General features: G+C 35.0%; 2 protein-coding genes across 4 annotated transcripts in view; one reads left to right on the plus strand and one right to left on the minus strand.

The window, feature by feature from the left end:
* The window catches only part of LOC124367198 (putative mediator of RNA polymerase II transcription subunit 21), a 39,571-nt gene extending 27,621 nt beyond the window's left edge, over positions 1-11,950 (plus strand). For all 3 annotated transcript variants that reach the window (XM_046823852.1, XM_046823875.1, XM_046823866.1), the window contains one exon: positions 10,056-11,950. In XM_046823852.1, the coding sequence (XP_046679808.1) occupies positions 10,056-10,900 (845 nt within the window). In that variant the 3' untranslated portion in view covers positions 10,901-11,950. The remainder of the gene's footprint in view (positions 1-10,055) is intronic.
* On the minus strand, positions 180-1,933 carry LOC124367228 (protein roadkill-like). Its single transcript, XM_046823907.1, has 2 exons — positions 1,575-1,933; positions 180-673 (listed from the first exon to the last, which is right to left on the minus strand). The coding sequence occupies exons 1-2, from the start codon at positions 1,741-1,743 to the stop codon at positions 555-557; spliced, it is 288 nt and encodes a 95-aa protein (XP_046679863.1). The 5' UTR covers positions 1,744-1,933; the 3' UTR covers positions 180-554.
* Positions 11,951-20,620: the final 8,670 nt, after the last annotated feature.

A 20,620-nucleotide genomic window follows, 5' to 3' on the forward strand; every position in this document is an offset into this window, starting at 1 on the left:
GATTTAGACAAAAACTAAAGAACTTTCTAGTTGCAAACCTGCTTATACGATGTAACAGAATTTTACGAAGTTGTTGACTCTTTAAGTTAGGTTAAGTAACCTTTTAAGTTGACTTTGTTATACATGTGAACATGTTTACAACAAATAAATATTTGATTTGATTTGATTTGATTTATACCAACATTTTTTACACGATCAATTTCCTTTCCACAAATTTCATATATAATTTCATCAAATAAAAAAGCCTTACAGTTATTAATTAGATTTGAAGTAGTGTCATCTTTCAAATCAGTGGAGTTAATAATTTTTCCTTCAATCAGTAAAAAACTTTTATTAGGATATGTATATGCGTCTTGTTCATGAACAGGAATACGAATTTCATCGCTATTTTTAAAAGAATTAGATGTGTATGGATTGTGGGAATGCCATTCCCGTTCTATAAGGGATTCATCAATTTCTATATTTTCAATAACATTTAATATATTACTCATTTTTAATTCGTTTAAATTCCGGAAGATTTTGTAAAAAAATTAAATTTTTTAATGTTAACGGTTTCAAAGTTCGAACACGACTGTTTGTCCACTTCTTAAATCAAAACCAGCAGCAAACGGTGAACAGTGTGTAGGTGGATATCCGTCTTCCGAAAGACGTACATATTTTAATTTTGTATTTGCTGAAAAAATATATTATATTAATTAATTAAACCCATTTACATTATACATATATTTTAAAAATAACTTACCTTTTTTGTCATATGTAACATTTTCTAATTTTAACATGTTTCGACCTATTGTTGTTAAAACACTGTTAATTGTATCAAACATTTTCTTATCCTCTGACTTTTGTTTAATATCTAATAAGAAGTAACCTTTTCTAGACACCTTTTGCCAAAACAATTTTTCACTTTTACATTTTTTTAAATCTTTTACATCACTCACTTCTATTTTTATTAAATGAGTACCCGTCTCACCTGGTGTAGAAATTTTTTTCTTTTGATCACCACATTGTTGCTGTAAATGTTTAGAAATAAATAAACACTTATTTCTTTGTGATTAAACAATTTTACAAACTTATCTGACTCACCATCGTCATTGTTGTCATCATGACCGATATGATCTGATTCAGACGAAGATGAGGAAGAAGGTACTACACGTTTTGCTCTTTTAATGCCTTTTTTAGGAGTTTTTTTACTATCTTTTAATTCAATACTATTTTCATTTTCAATTAGTTTAGTCCTTCCAATGTCTTGTATCTTTTGGATAATATTTACAGGAAATGAAAGTCTAGAATTTTTTTTATTACAGGTTCAAAAATGTTCAATAAATGTTCGCAAGTTTCTTCTTCTAATAAATAAAAAACCTGTTTATCTTGGGAAAGATCGCCTTCTAACATACAGTATTTGAAAAATACATCACACAAATTTTGTAATACATAGAGCAACTGTACTGCGATTGGATTCATATAAATTTCTTGAGATATTTGTAACTCACTAACTAATTGTTGCCATACGTCCAAACTTCTAAAGCCTATCATCCACAAATTTTCTACAATTTGAATTAATGTTAAAAACGTACCGAGGCTTGAGGTTGATTGTTGCGGCTGCTGTTGGTGCTGTTGTTCTTCTTCTTGTTGTTGTTGCTGCTGCTTACGTTTAAGCAATGGTGTAGGAGGAGTGCTTAACAGTTGTCGTAATTTATTGGTGTTCTCTTCGGAAGATGTTAAATCAACAACATCGGAATCCATTACTAAAACAAAATTCAAGATTATTAATAAAAAATAAAACAATTATTCATATTATTAATGAAGTTCAGCGGTAAAGAGATTCAAACATAAAGTAAAAACAAATACATACTTGTAGTTTGAGTGTTTCTACTTCAACGGTTGAAACGCACTAAAGACAGAGCTTTCTTGTCCGGCTTAAAAAGGAACAGTCAAGGACAGATCTACTAGTTGATTCCACGTAACTAGCTTACATTCACACACTTGCACAACAAATAATACTAGTTTTTTATAATTTCTTTTCATAAAACACTATCAACTATATTTAAACCGGTATAATGTGTTATAAACATTTGGAAAAGAAAAATATCAGCACTTGTTTCATTAAAATAGTTCATTGTGTTATTACAACACATCCAATTGAATTAAGTATTTTACAAAAATATTTTAACAATATCTTTATAAAAAATAAATAATTCTAAAAGTACTTCAGTAATTTCAATAATTATAGTAAAACAAATTTTGATTGACATTATAAAATGTTCCTCAACGTCTATTAACAGTTTTATCGTGAACCAAATCATGTAGTGTAATATTTCAAACAAAAACTTTTCCAAAAACATTGACAACTATGAGGAATAATACATCCTATACAATTGTTGCTTTTTTGTACTAAAACAAGAGATCCATCACTAATTTGTTGAAACTGAATATCATGATGAGGCAAATATTTGTGTATTGAAATATAATTAAAATTATGAATATCACTATAATACTGTTTAATTGGTAATATGAAATTAGTTTTGCTAGATTTCGCTCCGTTACAATTGAAATCCGGCACAAACTTTATACTAACACGTCTGTTAATGGACTGTTTTGAATATGCAATAAAAATTACATACCGTTGTCTACACTGACTTCTTAAAACAAAATCTATCTTCAGATTGTAAATATTTAAAACGAAATATATGATACCAATAGTTACAATTTTTTATATCATTATCATTATATTTGAAATATATTCAGCAATAAGAAAAGAAGAAGTCAATCTATTAATACAGATATGTCCAAAATATAAACTTCTGCTATGCAAAGATGTTATATATTCTAAATTATTATTATACATATAGTGTAAAATATAACTAGCTTTCCAATCGAAATCCAATATTTTATTATTTAAATTAATTCTTCTACAATACATTTGCCAAAAATAAGAGCATTCAATTAATTTAACATTATCAAATGGTAAATTAAGGAAAATCAATAGTTGAATCTCTCTTGGTAAATCCGATATCTGTTGCAACAATGTCATGGCTCATCAATATACATCACGCGCTTGATAAATCTACTAGCTATTGCAACAATGTCTTGAATTATTAATATACAACACATGTGGTGCAATTAACATCTAACAAACAACCTTCACTTACTTTGTAATAAACAAAAACATCACTTTTCCTCCACGTGCACATTACAAATTCTAATGAAGCACTGCAAACAGGTGTCTTTTACATAACTAATCACAACCGGTTAGTCCATATACTGAACTCTCTCAGGGAAAATATCCCGCTCGTAGGGAAATTTCTCAGAAGGAAATATCCCGCTCGAGGATTGTTATTGACCTCGACCTTCACCTTGAAAAGGTCATTGACCTCGACCGTGACCTTGAAGGTCATTGACCTCGGGCTGTTGTTGACCCTGCAATCCTGAGTGATGACGTCACATGTAACGGTTGTCCTAGAACATACAAATCCTCTCTACTGGAGTTATATATATATATATATATATATATATATATATATATATATATATATATATATGACAAGGATCAATCACTCCTTGGATGGAAACCTGCGGGACGCCACTCGCTCACAATGGCATGTCATGTGGTAACCTTCCGGGGTAGTGTTTATACCGAAGCAGGGGAGTGTCTAGCATGGATCGATATGTCTGTCCTCCTTTCTTCTCAAACCCGTGGAGAAAATGGTTACTAGGTGTGTTTTGAAGGGATCTCTCCTGGAGCGTATGCAGGATTTAGAAGACACTGGCAGCGAAAGAAATAGCCATAGGTGTCTTTGTGAATATCGAAGGGGATTTTGACAATACAGTCACTCAGGCGATTGTCAATGTGGTCTAGAGATGTGGTATTGATGGTCAAATATGTGACTGGATAAGCATCAGTGCAAGGACTACGAGGGGCTGTCCCCAGGATTGAGTCCTTTATCCTCTTCTGTGGAACCTAGTTGCGCACGACTTGCTCGTCTCTTTGAACAACGTTGGTGTCTTTTTACAGGGGTACGCGGATGACATGTGATTCTTGTAAGCGGCAAGTTCAACACAATAGTCACGTAACCGACCAATGCAGCTCTAAACATGATGGGGCACTGCTGTTATGGGGTGGGCCTTAGAATCAAACCCCCACGGCTACCGTGGGTGCCTTTACTAGGAGGCGTTAGTTGGAGGGTATCGGTTCATTTTACTGAGAGGCTCTTCTATTCAGTTAAAGCCCAGGTTAATTCCCTGGGCGTAATCGGTGATAGAGTTGAACTAAACTGTGGATAACCTATCTGCAAAGGGTTATCGCCAGAGAGAAATGGTCTTTAATGCAATGCAGACGTGTGATAGGTGGGTCTTGGGGGGACTTAGGCCGATTGCTTTTGTATTGGCTTTATGTTTCGGTGGTTAGGCCTGCACTAAGGGGCTGTTGTGTGGTGGACAAAAAGTGAGGCCAAGATGGCAATAGCTGGTCTGGCTAGCATCCAAAGATTGGTCTGCCTTGCTATAACCGGGTCTTTTCCAAGTGCGCTGGGCGCAGCTCTAGATTTTTGCTTCAACCTCGCCCCCCTGGACATCGTCATTCGGGATATGATGACCAGGAGGAGTGCCTACTGTCTTCAGCAGGCGGGAATTTGGTCGGCCTCGGACTGCATCAGGGGGAAGTGCAGAATTAGCATCCTGATTAGGGAAATGCTTTGCACCCAGATCATATGCCACAAAGATTTTCCTTCTACAAACCCTTCAGGATTGTCATACCTGGGGAGACTTGGTCGGAGGAAAAGAAACCTCTTCCACCAACGGAACTGGAATGGTTTGCAGATGGTTCTAAAGCAAAAAGTAGCACAGGCGCCGGAATAGTGGGGGTGAGACCATGTAGAGAGCTGGTGATCCCTATGGGTTCTTATGCCATAGTCATTCAGGCAGACGTCACAACCACTATTAGGTGTGCTCGTGAGAATCTTCATTTCCGGTATAGGAGTAAGACGATTAGCATTTTCAAAGGTAGCCAGACAGCATTGAAAGTGTTTGTCTTTTTTGTCTTCAACTCCTGCTATCAAGTTGTTTCTTCTCTTACCAGAATCAACAATGTGACTTCGTTTGGTTCATGGTCATGAGGCGATCTCTGGGAACTAAAGAGCCGGTGTCCTGGCTAACTTGGGATCAGCGTCCAATATGATGGGACCTCCGAATGGTTTCAGGCTCAACATGAGAGAAGGTGGAGGCTGCATCCGGGTCTGAGAATGAGTAAAATGTTTCTACAGTCGCCTTCCCCTAGGGCGGTGTCTGAGTAGATCGGTATCTTCCCGGATTATGGGTCTGATCACGGGACATGGTCACCTGAGGAAGCATCTCCACAGAGGCAGTATGCTTCGGAAGGATCCGCTCTGTAGAATGTGTGGCTTCTGAACACCTGCTCCTTAACTGCCCTGCAGCAGTAAGGGAGTGGTACGCTATGTTTAGTAGTTTGGAAAAGCAAATTTCCCCAGTTCGAGCAGTTCTTGGAAGTCATTTAATAGTACACAAAGGTTTCCATTGTCTATATTTATTCTACGATTGAATTGTGGTAAATTGCCATTACCAATTTCGAGCAACAGTTCTGCAAAATTCTTGTTTTAATGAAACAAGGAAACTCATATTAGTTTTAAATTCTAATCCATTTACATATGGCCAGATGTATGATCGTTTTAGTGATGCATTAATCTTATCTTTTAATGCATCATTACATTCAAGCTGTAATGTTCTTGTTGAAATACTTTAGACCATAATGGAAAAATAAAAAAAGTCTCAATTTTGTTCGGCTAGGGAACGAAAAATTAAGCCTTGGATCACAAATAGTTTAATCAAATTGATTAGATTTAGAGATAAATTAAGTCAGCGCTGCAAAAGAGAACCATTCAATACAGTGCTACTTAAAAACTTCAAAAACTATAGAAATATCTTAAATAAAACAATTAAAAATGCAAAGTGCCAATACTACAGGAGGAATATCTGTAAAGCGGGAAACAATAGCAAATTACCGTGGAAAAATATTGGAGAAATTACAGGCACTGTGACTAAAAAAGATAATTTTCCGATTGAACAATTTTTATCGAACAAGAATAATATTTTGAACTCAGACATTATCAATGTGGCGAATACTTTTAATGAGTATTATGTAGGAGTGGGAGCTGATCTGGCCGGCGCTGTCCCTCCTGTGGCCGAGTGTGTAGTGGACGACGACATGCACAGGGTGGACTCTGTATTTCACCTGGAACCTGTCACTGAGCAGGATATTGTAGAAGTAGTACAAGACATGCGAGATGGGTCTGCCCCCGGACTGGACGACCTACCAGTTTGGTCTATAAAAGAAAACATCCAAGTTCTTAAATTTCCACTTTCACACGTAATAAATAATAGTTTTAGACAAGGTATTTATCCGGTCGCGTTTAAAAGTGGAAAAGTCATCCCTATATATAAACGAGGTCCAAAAAATCAGTGCATTAGTTTCAGGCCTATCACTTTGCAAGTGTCCTCGCCAAGATTTTAGAAAAGTGTGTTAGAAAACAATTTCAAAATTACGTTATTAATCATGGATTTTTGTATGGAAACCAATTTGGCTTTCGGAGTGATAAAAACCTGAACGATAACTTATTTTCATTTACAAAAGAAATTCATGATGCAGTTGGGCGTAATAAGAAAGCACTAATAGTTTTCATAGATCTAGCCAAAGCTTTTGACACAGTCAATAGAGAGTTACTAGTAAAAAAAAACTAGTTTGTATAGGTGTTAGAGGTACGACTTTGGAATGGTTTAAAAATTATCTTAGCGAGAGATATCAGGTTGTCTCAATTTTAGGCAATCATAGTTTAACAAAACAGGTTGAATATGGTGTTATTCAAGGTAGTACATTAGGACCACTTTTGTTTCTAATTTATATAAACAATATTGGTAAAATTAACCTTTTAGGTGGCCAGATCTTTCTATATGCAGATGACACAGCCTTGTTGTTCGAGGGATCCAGCTGGGGGGAAGCATATGGAGCGGCGGAGCGGGGGCTGCGCACTGTCAAGCGATGGTTTGACCAAAATCAGCTCACAGTCAATTTACATAAAACCAAGTGTATGGCAATATCACTGAGAGCTGACGGAGATCCTGTGAACCTTACCTTGAAACTCCATACTTGTGCAGGCCAGAATGATTGTGACTGCGAAACTGTTGAAAGAGTGTCAGATTACAAGTACCTCGGTGTAATATTTGATAGTAGACTTAAGTGGACAGCTCATGTGCAATTGTTAAAGAACAGATTGAGAAAGTTTATTTATATATTTTCTGTTCTTCATAAAATATTAACGCCGGCTTTGATGAAAACAGTTTATCACGCATATGTACAATCATTATTACAATTTGGTATCGTTGCTTGGGGCGGAGCATATAAAACTATTCTTCTACCATTACATACTTCACAGAAAGCCATTATGAAAGCGGTATTACAAAAACCAACTAGTTACTCATCTGAATTATTATTTAATGAGTTCAAGGTTTTTAATATAACTCAGTTATATGCAAGAACAATAATCTTATATATTTTTAAAAATCAAGAAAATATTTTCAAAAAAACCAACCACCCATACGTTACAAGAACACAGATTAACTCGGGTATTATAACACCAAGAATCAATAAATCTATAAATTTTACAGACACTTATTATATAGCTAGTACTGTTTTCTCAAAATTACCCCACCAAATGAAAACTCCCGGTCCATGCAGTTACTATTCATATAAGAAAATAGTTAATAACTGGCTAGTAGAATTAGGTAGAACAGGGATAGATAATCTCTCTAAGTCCACTTACAGGGCAACTTAAATGCCGGGGTACTTACGTATCTCGGTTTTGTGTGTGTGTGTGTGTGTGTGTGTGTGTGTGTGTGTGTGTGTGTGTGTGTGTGTGTGTGTGTGTGTGTGTGTGTGTGTGTGTGTGTGTGTGTGTGTGTGTGTGTGTGTGTGTGTGTGTGTGTGTGTGTGTGTGTGTGTGTGTGTGTGTGTGTGTGTGTGTGTGTGTGTGTGTGTGTGTGTGTGTGTGTGTGTGTGTGTGTGTGTGTGTGTGTGTGTGTGTGTGTGTGTGTGTGTGTGTGTGTGTGTGTGTGTGTGTGTGTGTGTGTGTGTGTGTGTGTGTGTGTGTGTGTGTGTGTGTGTGTGTGTGTGTGTGTGTGTGTGTGTGTGTGTGTGTGTGTGTGTGTGTGTGTGTGTGTGTGTGTGTGTGTGTGTGTGTGTGTGTGTGTGTGTGTGTGTGTGTGTGTGTGTGTGTGTGTGTGTGTGTGTGTGTGTGTGTGTGTGTGTGTGTGTGTGTGTGTGTGTGTGTGTGTGTGTGTGTGTGTGTGTGTGTGGTGTGTGTGTGTGTGTGTGTGTGTGTGTGTGTGTGTGTGTGTGTGTGTGTGTGTGTGTGTGTGTGTGTGTGTGTGTGTGTGTGTGTGTGTGTGTGTGTGTGTGTGTGTGTGTGTGTGTGTGTGTGTGTGTGTGTGTGTGTGTGTGTGTGTGTGTGTGTGTGTGTGTGTGTGTGTGTGTGTGTGTGTGTGTGTGTGTGTGAGTGTGTGTGTGTGTGTGTGTGTGTGTGTGTGTGTGTGTGTGTGTGTGTGTGTGTGTGGAGAGAGAGAGAGTTGGCGTGTGTGGGACCTCTAGAAAGGATGGGTGTATTCGCAAATTAGGTGGTACTAGGTAAACCTTGTGATTGTGTCTGTTTATGAAATCAATCGTGCGTGGAATGTTTGCTATTTGGAAATGAGTTACGCAGGGCAAAAGATTTATGCCCCATATGGTTTACAGTTTTAATACATATTTGTACCTTGCTATAGTTAGAGCCACAGTCTGTGCGGCCACATATATTGCTTCTGTTATTTCCACTTTAAACAGAGAATGTGTAAAATTGCTGCTAATTTTTTATGTATCACTTAGTTACTGAATGTGGACTGATTGGACTCGATTCTCGCGCACAGGTTACGACCCATGCGAGGATCTCATTTCTATGCATAGTTACTATAGATGTTCAATGTGTTGCTTATGGCTGGAAATAAATTTATTTATTTATTTATTTCTTATTTCTTATCGGCACACGTTCCTCTTGTTTCGACCGGCAAGATTTGACGAAAGTCACATGAGAATAAAATGTTTCTGTCTAATGCTTCCACTGGTGTTTTGTTTGGCATGGCAGCTTCATCCCAAACAGCTAATGAGCAGTTACGCATTAATGTTCCAGTATTACTCTGTTTGGAAATGCTACAATGATGTAAACTTTAAAAGAGGAAATTGGTTATCATTGGGATATTATTTAGGATAGATATATGCTAATGTGGACTTTTTGTAGGCCTTTTCGAAATGTGCAATTCTGTAGAACATATATATAGTTTCCATAGCCATACAGTTATTTCGTTACCATTTAATAAATATTAATCGTAATTAATTTATTCGTTTATAAAGCCACTCAAATTCAGTTTTCTACAGCTAAAACAGTTTATTTTTGTCATTGAAAACATTTCCCAAGACTGTTATGATTACATTATCGCGCATCTTCTGTTCGAGTATTGATTGTTGATAGTTGTATCGGATACTTATACGTATGTGGTTCAGCAGATTATTAAGTCCATAAATCAAATCGTAATAATTACTGATAGTTTTATTATTGTGTCGAATTTAGTTATATAGTTTTGAATTCAAATCTAATCCGACTATCTTTTAAATTATTTATTGTGTTTTACTAGTTTTGGATACTCAACTCTCCACAATACCTGTAGCTTCGTAGTTTCTGAATTAAGATTCGTTACATAGCTTTATTTTTTACTGTAAAAGTTGTTTTATTTTAAAGTTAAAACTAACCAAATGTATGTGAAATTTATAAATATATTTAAAATTTCTTGATACCAAAACTTTTTAACCCAAATTTTTACAGAACTACTTCTTAGTAACGTGTTCCTAATAACATGGAATATTTTTAAGAGACATACCTTATGTACTTAAATTACAAATTTACTACAAAATCTTTACCTGTTTTCGGTTTAATTACTTTAATTATACATTTTTATTTCAGACATGTCTTTGGACAGACCCGAATGGCTCGATGACAGATTTCTCTCCACATGCCTCCAGAATGGTGCAGCACACAAATCATTTGTTGTGAACAAAGTAGACATCACTTCAGTAGTACCTCCTGGAAGCAATTTTGGGGGTTGTTTATGGAGGGTACATGTAGAATATCAAGAAAATGGCATTGAAAATACTCAAAGTTTGTCTTTGGTAGTTAAAAAGCCAACCGAAATAGAATCAATGAAAGAAGCTTATGGACAGTTTACTATGGTAGAGCCTACATTTTACAAATCGTTCATGCCACAAGCCTACAAAATTTCACCAAATATTAATTTTGCACCAAAGACTTATGTATCAACCGTTCCCGATGTTATCATACTAGAGGATTTAAAAGCTTGTGGATATTTGATGGCCGATCGGTGCAGGATGTTAGATTTCGACCATTGCCGACTCTATGTTGTTGCTACAGCTTCCTTTCATGCGGTTTCAGTTGCCATCCATAAAATTCAACCGAATCTGGTTGAATCACTTGGTGTTGAGAAAACGTTTTCGAACGATCCTGGACCTGCTGCATTAATAAAGAGGTATAACTTGGTTGGGATGCGTGTATTGGCAGATAAAATGGAGCTTTTAGACGAATACAAGAGATATTCAAACATTTTACGAAATTCTGCATCAGGAGTTTGGGACTTGGCTGTTGAAGCACTTAAACCTAGTGCAAGTCTGAATACTCTTCACCAAGGAGACCCTTGGACCCCAAACATGATGTTCAAGTACGATTCTTCAGGAAAGGTGATAGATGCCAAACTGTTTGGACTTCCAGCAGTTGAGATATTCTTCTCCTGTTAATGATTTGGTCTTCTTCCTGTGGACAAGCGCAATCCATGATGTTCGTGAAAGTAAATTAGAAGATCTATACCAAATTTACTGTGAGACTTTAAATAAAAAGTTAGAAGAGTTTGGATGTCCTGAGAGATTAACATATGAGCAATTATTGGAAAATGTAAAAATATTAAGTCCCTTTGCTCTATTGATGTGTGCCGTGTTCTACCCTGCCGTAACCAGTCAAAGGCTTCTAAATCCAAATGCACTGATGTCTGAAGATGAAATTGTAGTCAGAAATGAGTTTGAAATGTATTATAACAAGGAATTTTGTGAATATTTGCTTCCAAGAATCCTCAAACAGATAAAAGCTGCTGGAATCTTTGATTATGTTACTGGGAAAATACAAGCCCAATGTTAGTTTATCCATTGGATAGAGTAGAACACTTTATTGTATTCATCAAATAGATATAAATATTATTTACACAAATTTTACCAAACTATCAATATTCAACTATTTAAACATATCGAATCAACATTAATCTTCTTCAACGATAAATAAACGTTACAGTTATGATGTTAAAAATTCTGACTGAAAAAATTATCATCATGGGACTTTTTCATCTTATCTTCAACATTGAAAAAACATATACGGATTAATTAGGTTTTGGTTTCAAAATCTCTAGGTCGATAGAATCAGCTATGCTTCTGGCACTTATCACAGTACTTAGACAAACAGGCATTTGAGGTCTTTACCCATTTTGAAGACAAGATTTTAAAATTCAATGGCTGCTAAATCATTATGATTTATAGCAAATGAAACACTGTTTCTACTGCACTTACTTCCAAGAATACTTCCCACCACAGTTAAACACATGAGCATTTTCAGGTATTTAGACTATTTCAACAATGCATAATGCAACATTGTATATTTTGAAAGAACGAAAATTCGTTAAAACTAAAATTGGTGGAATTTTAAGGTATATTTAGATTGACACTGTCCTTGATAGCTTATAATTGCAATACGAGAGGTTTTATTCTTTGTAAAAGTATTAAACTGTTTGTACTTTTATCAAACATCTGCTTTTATATTTTATTTCCTGTTTTAAACCCGAACAAGGCATATAACCGAAACAAATCATGTTTATACTGAGTAATTAGTCGTATAAATTAAGGGAAATCAACATGAAACTGTGATTTAATTACAAGATAATACATTTTTCACTCATAGTAAAAGGGTACTAAGTTTAAGAGCACTCATAGACAAAGTTTGTCTTCATATGGAACACCTATACTTTTAACTGTTATACACAAACTAAAAGAGGTTCATAATGTCTATTACTTCGTTAACATTGTTAACAATCTTAATTTTATAAATGTGTTTCAAATATTGCTTTACCCAGCAGAAGAGGATGATGGGATTGCTAAAATATTCAGCCATCAACAGTTATACAAGCAAAAGATAAAATTTTCGTGAACGGTTTAGGAGTCCCCGAAAAAGCAGAGTATGTAGTTCCTTCAAGCAAAACCTCTTATTGTGCATAAGATTGTGAGACTAGACATTCTAGGACACCGAACCACAAAGTATTGTAACTTGTAATATTTCTCTAAAGTATTCTGAATTTTCTGCACCGTAAATACTCGTATGTTTTGATTTTAATATTTAAATTTGGACATATATAATTTGACTGCTCCGAAATTGTAATAGATAGAAGGGATTGAGACGCAGTAATATTATATTTAATCTTTTAAAGAAATAAGTTCGTTGATTACGCTAAAAACATATTAATCCAATAAATAAACTATGTGTTCAATTGCACTACCACTGCAATTTGGTTACGTTATTGCAACTTGTTCTTAATTTATCTTTGAAGTTTGTTATCCAGCATTGCATGAATTCTAATCCATATCTAAGTATTTTGTTGTTCCCGTTTATCTGGTATCTTGTATTGAATTATTTTGCACTCTTATATTGATTTTAAACATCATCTATATTAATGTTGGATTTCATCAAAGGAAAATTAATAAAGAAACGGCACGATCCTAAAATAGTGGTAATTACTCATGCAACATTGGTAAGTTGTATTTTCCAATGAGTATTTCTCATTTGAGCTACCTTTCCGTAACTAATTGAAAATCAATACAGATGCAGATGCAGTAGAAGCGACCTAGTGCAATATGCAGCAGAGAAAGTCTCAGGGACAAAACTGCATGTTGAGTTGATCTTCGTTGACAAAGATCATGGGAACATGAGGTAACAGGTAAGTTGCCGGACAGTATGCATAATCGGCCCGGCCGGAAGGAGAAAGTGCGGGTACAATAGTATCCGATACACTACCACTAATTACAGGCCCATCTCGCTCTTGCCACATCTTCGGAATCCACTCCAAGCTCTCCGTGCGAGAGGCTGGCCCTTTCTTCCACGAGGGGGCTGCAATTACTTGTGTGCTAAGACGACCGATTGACGATTGATTTGTTACATCACTTACAACACAATGTGTGGAGGGATTGAATACCTATGATTCGAACATACTCTCAGCTTTACTCAGTTATAAGTTCGACGCATACTTTATAAAATTACACCTCTTCCTGAAGATTTCAAACATCTCGTATTACCCTATGAAAGAATGGAATATTTAACGTCTGGAAAGCACACGTTCCTTTATATGAAAAAACTCTAAATCTAGATAGTTCCGTCTCATTTCATTCTTGTAGAAGGGATTGCATTTTGTTGACCCATTTCTCAATTATCTCATGTGTTTAGTTGTCTTAACAGATTGTGTTATTATCGAAAATTTCCCACACTAGCTAGAGCTTAAAAGTAGAATGGAAATGTAAACTAAAGAAAGACAACCCAATCACCCTATTGAATTAAAGCTAATATTTTATTTTTCATATATTAAAAAATCAACGTGCAATTAAGAGTATATAAAGGTTATACACTTTTCCGTCAGTTCAAACAAACACACTTTAACCAACTTAAAAAACAAACTTCAAACAAAGAAGGTCATAATCATAAACCTCATCATAAACGTCCATTAGTAACGAAAAATATTGATACTGGAATTCGTAAGATTTCACCGCTTTATAGTTCCGAACGAGAGAAATCAGGAGATTTCGCCCAGTTTTGGTTAAGAAGTTTGAAAGTTGCTGTAAGTCGTTACGATCAGCTCTCTGAGAGAGATAACTGGGAGGTCAAACAAGGCTAAACAAACAGTTAAGACAAGATGTCGGGAGTATATCCCGCGTAGTCGCCTCCAGTATATCCCTTCAGTTTTCGACAGTAAGTTTGTTTTGCCTTTAATACTAATATCAAGGGACCGACCAATTCTCCCAACTTACAGGCTTTCAATACAGAGTTGGAATTGCCAGGTCATGATTACCACTCCACAAATCGCGTGGGGGAGTTCTTTGTCGAGTATTGGGGATTTCAGTCTCCTTTGTTCTTCCCCATGAGCCTGTGGAAGACGAGCCAGACTGTAACGTTTGGAGGGGTGTTTGGTAGTATTTTGGCTTTACGTCAGGGTTCATATTGACCACTGTTTTATCATATATACAATCTAACTATTACAGATAGCTCCCAGCTCCCCTGTATACGCAGATGTTTTATTGGCAGTTACGGTTTAACATCTGCTGATTGAAAATGTATTTCTACGGCGAGACTGAAATATTACAAGTTTTTAAATGTATCAATATTTTTTCAACATAGTGTGAACCGGAAAATTTAAATACTAGTTATTATACTACTTCATAAGTCTAAGAACTAAGATTTTTACATTCAAATAACTTTCCCAACGTAGGCTTTAAAATTTGTAGTATTGTCTGTGAATGAGGATGATTCTGTATTTTAACTATCAATGGTAATGTAGAAATTTTTATCTGCATAGTCACACTGGTTTCTTATTCAAGATGATTTGCCAAAAGTTATGTATCACGGTAGCCTTTAATAACAATAACAATTTAAATTATTACTTGACATATTATAATTGATTATAAGTAGACATCTAGTATTCCATTGAACATCTGCACTTAATGTTAAGTTAATACCATTATTCGTATAATAACCGTACAATAACCGCAATGTTTTTGTTGTTTAAAATTTTCATTTTTCTTCGAATGTACGGTCCATTCAAAGTTTTATCTTTCCTTATGATCTATGACTATATATTAATTCAATGAACAGGTTTGAAAGTATAAATGTTATAATATCAAGGCTAGATTATGCCTCACGCATTATTGACTGGGCGGCCCAAAACTATTTAATTTTGAACTACAGTGTTAGTATGTTATTTGTTATTTGTTTGTTTATTTGTTTTTAATTTTCTTTTAAAGGAGATCAGTGCATTATTAGCGTGTATATTGACCGAGCATAATCTGTGCTACAAAATGTATCAGTCAGTGTATTCAGGCGTGGAACTGGCTCTGTTGCTGCCGCATTCAGCTCAGTGGGGTAAGAAGATTACCACTGGTTACCTTGACAGTGAAATTATCTAGTTCAGCATGTCTAAACCTGTTCCAAAGGGCGAATGAGCTTACGTAAACTCATTAATACTGTACTGAATATTTGCTCCATTTGTACATGGATTGCATTCGATGTTTTTCTAGAAATTGCAATATGGGGACAAGAAAAATGACGGTTTGAAATAGCGGGTCTCTGAGAGCAGTTTTTTATGTCAACGAATCACTTAGATGTAGGTACTGAAACCACTTCCAAACTTCTCTTTTCGTTTCCTTGCTACTCAATATTTAGTCTATACTTGTTAAGATTACAATCAAAAAATCAATTAAGAATGTAAAACTCACTGTCATTACGTAAAGGCGTGAAGACAAGGTTCATGTGATGTAATGATGTTTCATAAAAAATACTTCAAATCATAATGCGATATTTACAATAAAAGTGGCTAAAATAGTATCGATTAACTTAAAGCGTTTAGGTACCTTATGACATAGATACAAAATTCTCACGTGTTTCCTCTACGGGGCGAATAAAAGTGAGGTTAGTAACTAATAACGACCGCACCTAGAAAAACCTAACGCAGTATATCTATATAGGGTACAAAATTGCACTTTTGGTTAGTATCACATGATTGTCCTTGCCCACAAAATATCAAATGCTAGACCCAACTTAAAATTTTAAAAAATAAACACTCCAATCAAGTCACACCTCTTTTATACGTATATAAAAGTAAACTAACAATGAAACTTATTGCTCGGTATCTCAAACCAGTTCAAAATAGTGGTTAATTCAATATTTTTAATCGTAAAAGTATTTAAATGTAGCTATTAGAGAGCTTTACTGGATATAATTATATAATACTCACATACAGCACTAGTACAATGTCGATAAAGTAAAAATCAATTTAACTGTATATGTTTTCCAAGCTCAAGAATGATACAAATATTTCAGTTTTTAATGCAGGACATAAAGTATCATGTTGTTTTAAAATTTAACTGTAGTTGACGTCACTTTTTGAGTCCTATAACGAAAACTACTAACGAACCTTTGTGTTTAGTAACAAGAGAGTTCATTATAATCGTATTTTTCTATATACGGACATGAAAAATAAAGCATATGTGAAATTCATCTACAATAATGTGTAATTCATTTCCCGAAGGAGAGAAATGTCACATGGGTCAAGGCAGTAATAAAGACAGAATATGCTTGTGTTGCCATCGACAGAACAATGTCTACTGAAGTGTCTTGGCAGTAGTTAATAATAAATATTGCTGTAAAATTTTGAAGAATAGTCTACACAATTCCAATAAAGGATTGGCTTCACTGCACTAACAATTTAAACAATTCGTGAATTGCAACTTTGATGAATAAATTTCACTGGCGCTTCATATTGAAATACCCTTAATGGAATTCAATCATAGTGCTAAAGTTGGTTTAAAATAAATCAAAACTACCGAAAGGATCCGACGGAACCTGATCAAAACCTTGTTAATCAATGCAATAAATTAATTCCAAGAGTTTTGCTACTGTTCCACACGATAAGATCTAATGCATTCGGATTATTCTATAATTACCATCATGGTTAATGATAAGACAAATGTAAAATTGTTACAATTTTATTTTTCCCTTCTATAAACCTTCCAAACACAAAACTCAAGAGTTCTTCCTTGGACCCAGAAGAATCTATGTACCAAGTTTTAAGTATCAAGGACTTTTCTATCAAGAGCTGATTTCTTTAGACAAACATGACTCCAAATTCCAGAAGTAACAGCATCAGTTCTAGACACAAAGAGGAAGGTGAACTGGAGTTAAATTCAACATTCATATAACCTCATTGGGCTACGAAGATATATAGGTATATACCGATGAAGTTCTGAAGATTACCTGGAAGGAATATTTATATTCTTTAGCTTTATCCAATAAACGCATGAGAGCGCCAGTATACCAAGTACACTCTATTACAGTCTACGCATGACTGGGCTTAAGGTAATAGTGTGAATTGTTACGTATGTTGTTGTGTGACTGTCTACTGGCTACTAGACATGTCAATGTGTATGTATGTTTATCATTAATAAACGTGAAACGGATCCAGTGACACAAGTGAGCACCGATTGTTACATAAGCAAGCATCCTCTGTCGGTCTGGCTACGGAAGTGCCGCAGGAACACGGCAATTGGCGAAGAGACCATACTACAGAATGGGACGCACAAACCAGTTGTGTGGCACGAAGGTTGAATGGTGCAGTCGCCAGGTGGTTACCGCTATTCCGCCTTCAGTAGCCGGGCTGAACTTGCGCTTTCCTTATACCAACAACCGGTCGTGATCTTCTCAGATTACCTTTCATCTTGAACCCTGACACTTCTATTGTGTGTTAAATCTCGGAAGAACATTCTGATTTAAGTGGGATTCACGCACACCATTGCACGGAATGAAAAGGCCCACCTTTCTCTAAATTGGACCGATTTATCTCTTCTCGCTTGAAAGACACATACTAGGAATTGGCAATTAAATCGAATTATTATCATCCGTGTTGTTGTTCTTATACCTACATTTTTACTGCCTGTTTCAGTCTAGCTAACAATGTTTTAGTCTATCTTTAGATTGTAACTTAAATTTTCCGTAAAACAAAGATAAGTAAGATTTGTAAACGGATTAATCTTCTCCAATCTACCGCCTTGTTGGGGAAAAGCGTAACAAACAAAATACTGACGAGAAAGTATAATTTAATATACAATACAAATTGAACAATACTGGTAACTGTTACAAACATAATATTCCCGTAGTAAAAATTACTTGAAATGATTTTCCCGTTGCTCTAGATCAGAATGTTAAGAAAATAAATATTTTAGTTTATATCACAAAATTACAAACCTATTACAAATATATTTAATACAAATCTTAATAATTGTCTTCAGTTTTGTTGATTACTAACTCGGCTACCATTATATTTTGAATTCAATTGATATTTTTTGCTATTTATGTTGATATCATAATAATTTAATAGAGTGCAACATTATATTTTCAGTTAAGTTTTCTGCTGTGAACAAGTTAACTATAACTAAACTATAAAAAATATACTTTTTTGAATTTTTACTCAGTTTTACCGTTAAAATTGCTCCAAGAATCTAGAGATAGCCGAGACCAACTCACCATAATAATCATCCATGCAGTGTTTAGCAACACTGTGTTTTGAGTAAAAAAAATAATAATCTGTTGAACATGGTTTAGTGTTTTCTCTTCGTTCTGAGAATGTAAAACTTCCCACGAGACGTCTTGATAACACCTGTCTCCGAAGAGGTGTGTGAGTCGTTGTGTAATCCCCATTAGTGCCACTGCACAAGCTCACGTGTGTGAGTGTGTTTGTTTGAGGGGGGAGGGAGGCACGGTTGCCCCTTGACCCCACAGATAACACGGCCCTGTCACGTGAGTGGTTTTGGAGACTTCCTTGCAGATTCGCTGCGACTCTTGACATTTCATTCAGGAAGCGCGGCAATAAGAGAAATTGAAAACCATTTATGTGAGTACTCTGTCGTATTTAAACTAATATTTACGTTAAAAAAGGAGACTGTGATTATAAATACCAATTATTGCTTATACCGTGTTAATTAATCACTTGAAGTGATCATATCTTGAGGTGCTGACATACCCAAATTCTTATTCGAGAGGAATAAGAATGGAGTGAGATGTAAGTATAAACTTTATTTTGAGGCCGAACGTTTCATAACAAGTGTTGATTACTAATAAAAAGGTGTCTGAAGGGTTTAAATAAGTCGTGCTCTCAGGACAAAAAGAGGTGTCTCATTTTTTGCTACATTTCAGGAGAGCCAATTTTGTGATTTTACCCAAGTTAATGAAATTGTTATAGTCATTTATCAACCGAATTGCTGAATTATCGGCAAAATATGCATATCACGTTTTCAATTTCATTATGTTCAATTAACATTCAAAACACGTTTTTGGTTTTACAGATTTTTTACAAATTATTGAGATATGCCCTACTGTCTTAAAATTAATTTATTGAATGGTAATCATAGGGGTTAGATGCGCATATTTCTAAATAAATAATAATGTACTTAATTTATTAAGTATAAAAAATAAAGGCCACTGTTTACATCATTTAGATACAAATAAGAATGTGTAGTACTGTTTATTTCAAAATTGTAATTTAAAATAATTTGGTATGTTAAAGTAGGAACGAAACTGTTGATTGTTGGAACGAAATATTTAAAATATTCATGAAGTTATTATGGTCGTAAAACTTGTGCTAGAAGAATAATATAAAGTTAAAAATATTGCCATTGCCAAGGAAGGACTTGTAATGTAATGGACTTATAATGTAATAAGTAAACAATGTCATTAAAAAAGACGAATTTATTTGTTATAAAACAGTTATTTTCCAATTAAGCTAATAATTTGAAAGGAAAAATAAAAGTTACTTATGAAAAATAGCCAATGCTAAAGTATACACATAAAAGTACAGTACAGTAAAGTAATAACATAAAAATACATATTCTTAACTTAAATTTTCTAACGGATAAATTACTCAAAAACATTGTTTTACATACTGTTTGTAGTTCGCCATACTTAAGAAGGAAAAATAAACACTCTTAGACTTCCTAGGATCACACATTGTATTATTTTTAGCATCTTGTTGTTTGACGTCAGTAGCTGTAGCTGTAAATGGCATATTCCAATAAAAGCTGTTAACAAAAACTGTCTTTCGCCTTTCAAAAACCTACTGAATATGCACAGCAATGTTAAGTGTTCTGGACGTCACTCACTTTGAAATCGAGGGAGTCTGCATATTTTCATGACGAAGAGGCGTATTTTGAGTTACGCCCTAAGCTAATGGAAATATCCCCCAAATCCGCTCATCACAAACATACTATCTCGATATACACCAGTTTGTCTTGAGATAGTTTGTTGAAGTTGTTAGATATACCCATGTGCTAGGATGCAATATCTCCTCAACGTATCCCAACTGTAATACTTTTTGTAACTGTTTGTAACTTTTTACAACTGTAATACTGTAAAACAACACAGAGATTATCTATAATACTATTGTACTTCACTCCTTGAGTACCTTCAAAAATATAAAAAAGTTCCCTCATTTTCTATGAACATACCATGGCCAGAACGCAGAAGATGCTACACATAGTTATATATCACACGCATTGGAGACTTCAGAAGAAATCTTGTAAAGTCTTTTTTACCGGGTTACGGCTAAGAGACCATCTCAACAGCTTTAAGGTGACTATACAGATGGATAGAGCGCGTCGTCATTAACATGA

This window comes from Homalodisca vitripennis, chromosome 1, assembly GCF_021130785.1.
Source record: "Homalodisca vitripennis isolate AUS2020 chromosome 1, UT_GWSS_2.1, whole genome shotgun sequence".
In the NCBI taxonomy this organism is placed as follows: domain Eukaryota; kingdom Metazoa; phylum Arthropoda; class Insecta; order Hemiptera; family Cicadellidae; genus Homalodisca; species Homalodisca vitripennis.

Excerpts from the sequence above, each read along its gene's own strand:
- LOC124367228 (XM_046823907.1), bottom strand. The coding sequence starts at position 1,743 with ATGGATTCCGATGTTGTTGATTTAACATCTTCCGAAGAGAACACCAAT. Across the intron at positions 674-1,574 it reads ACAATCAACCTCAAGCCTCG|CAAATACAAAATTAAAATAT; the intron begins GTACGTTTTTAA and ends ATATTTTTTCAG.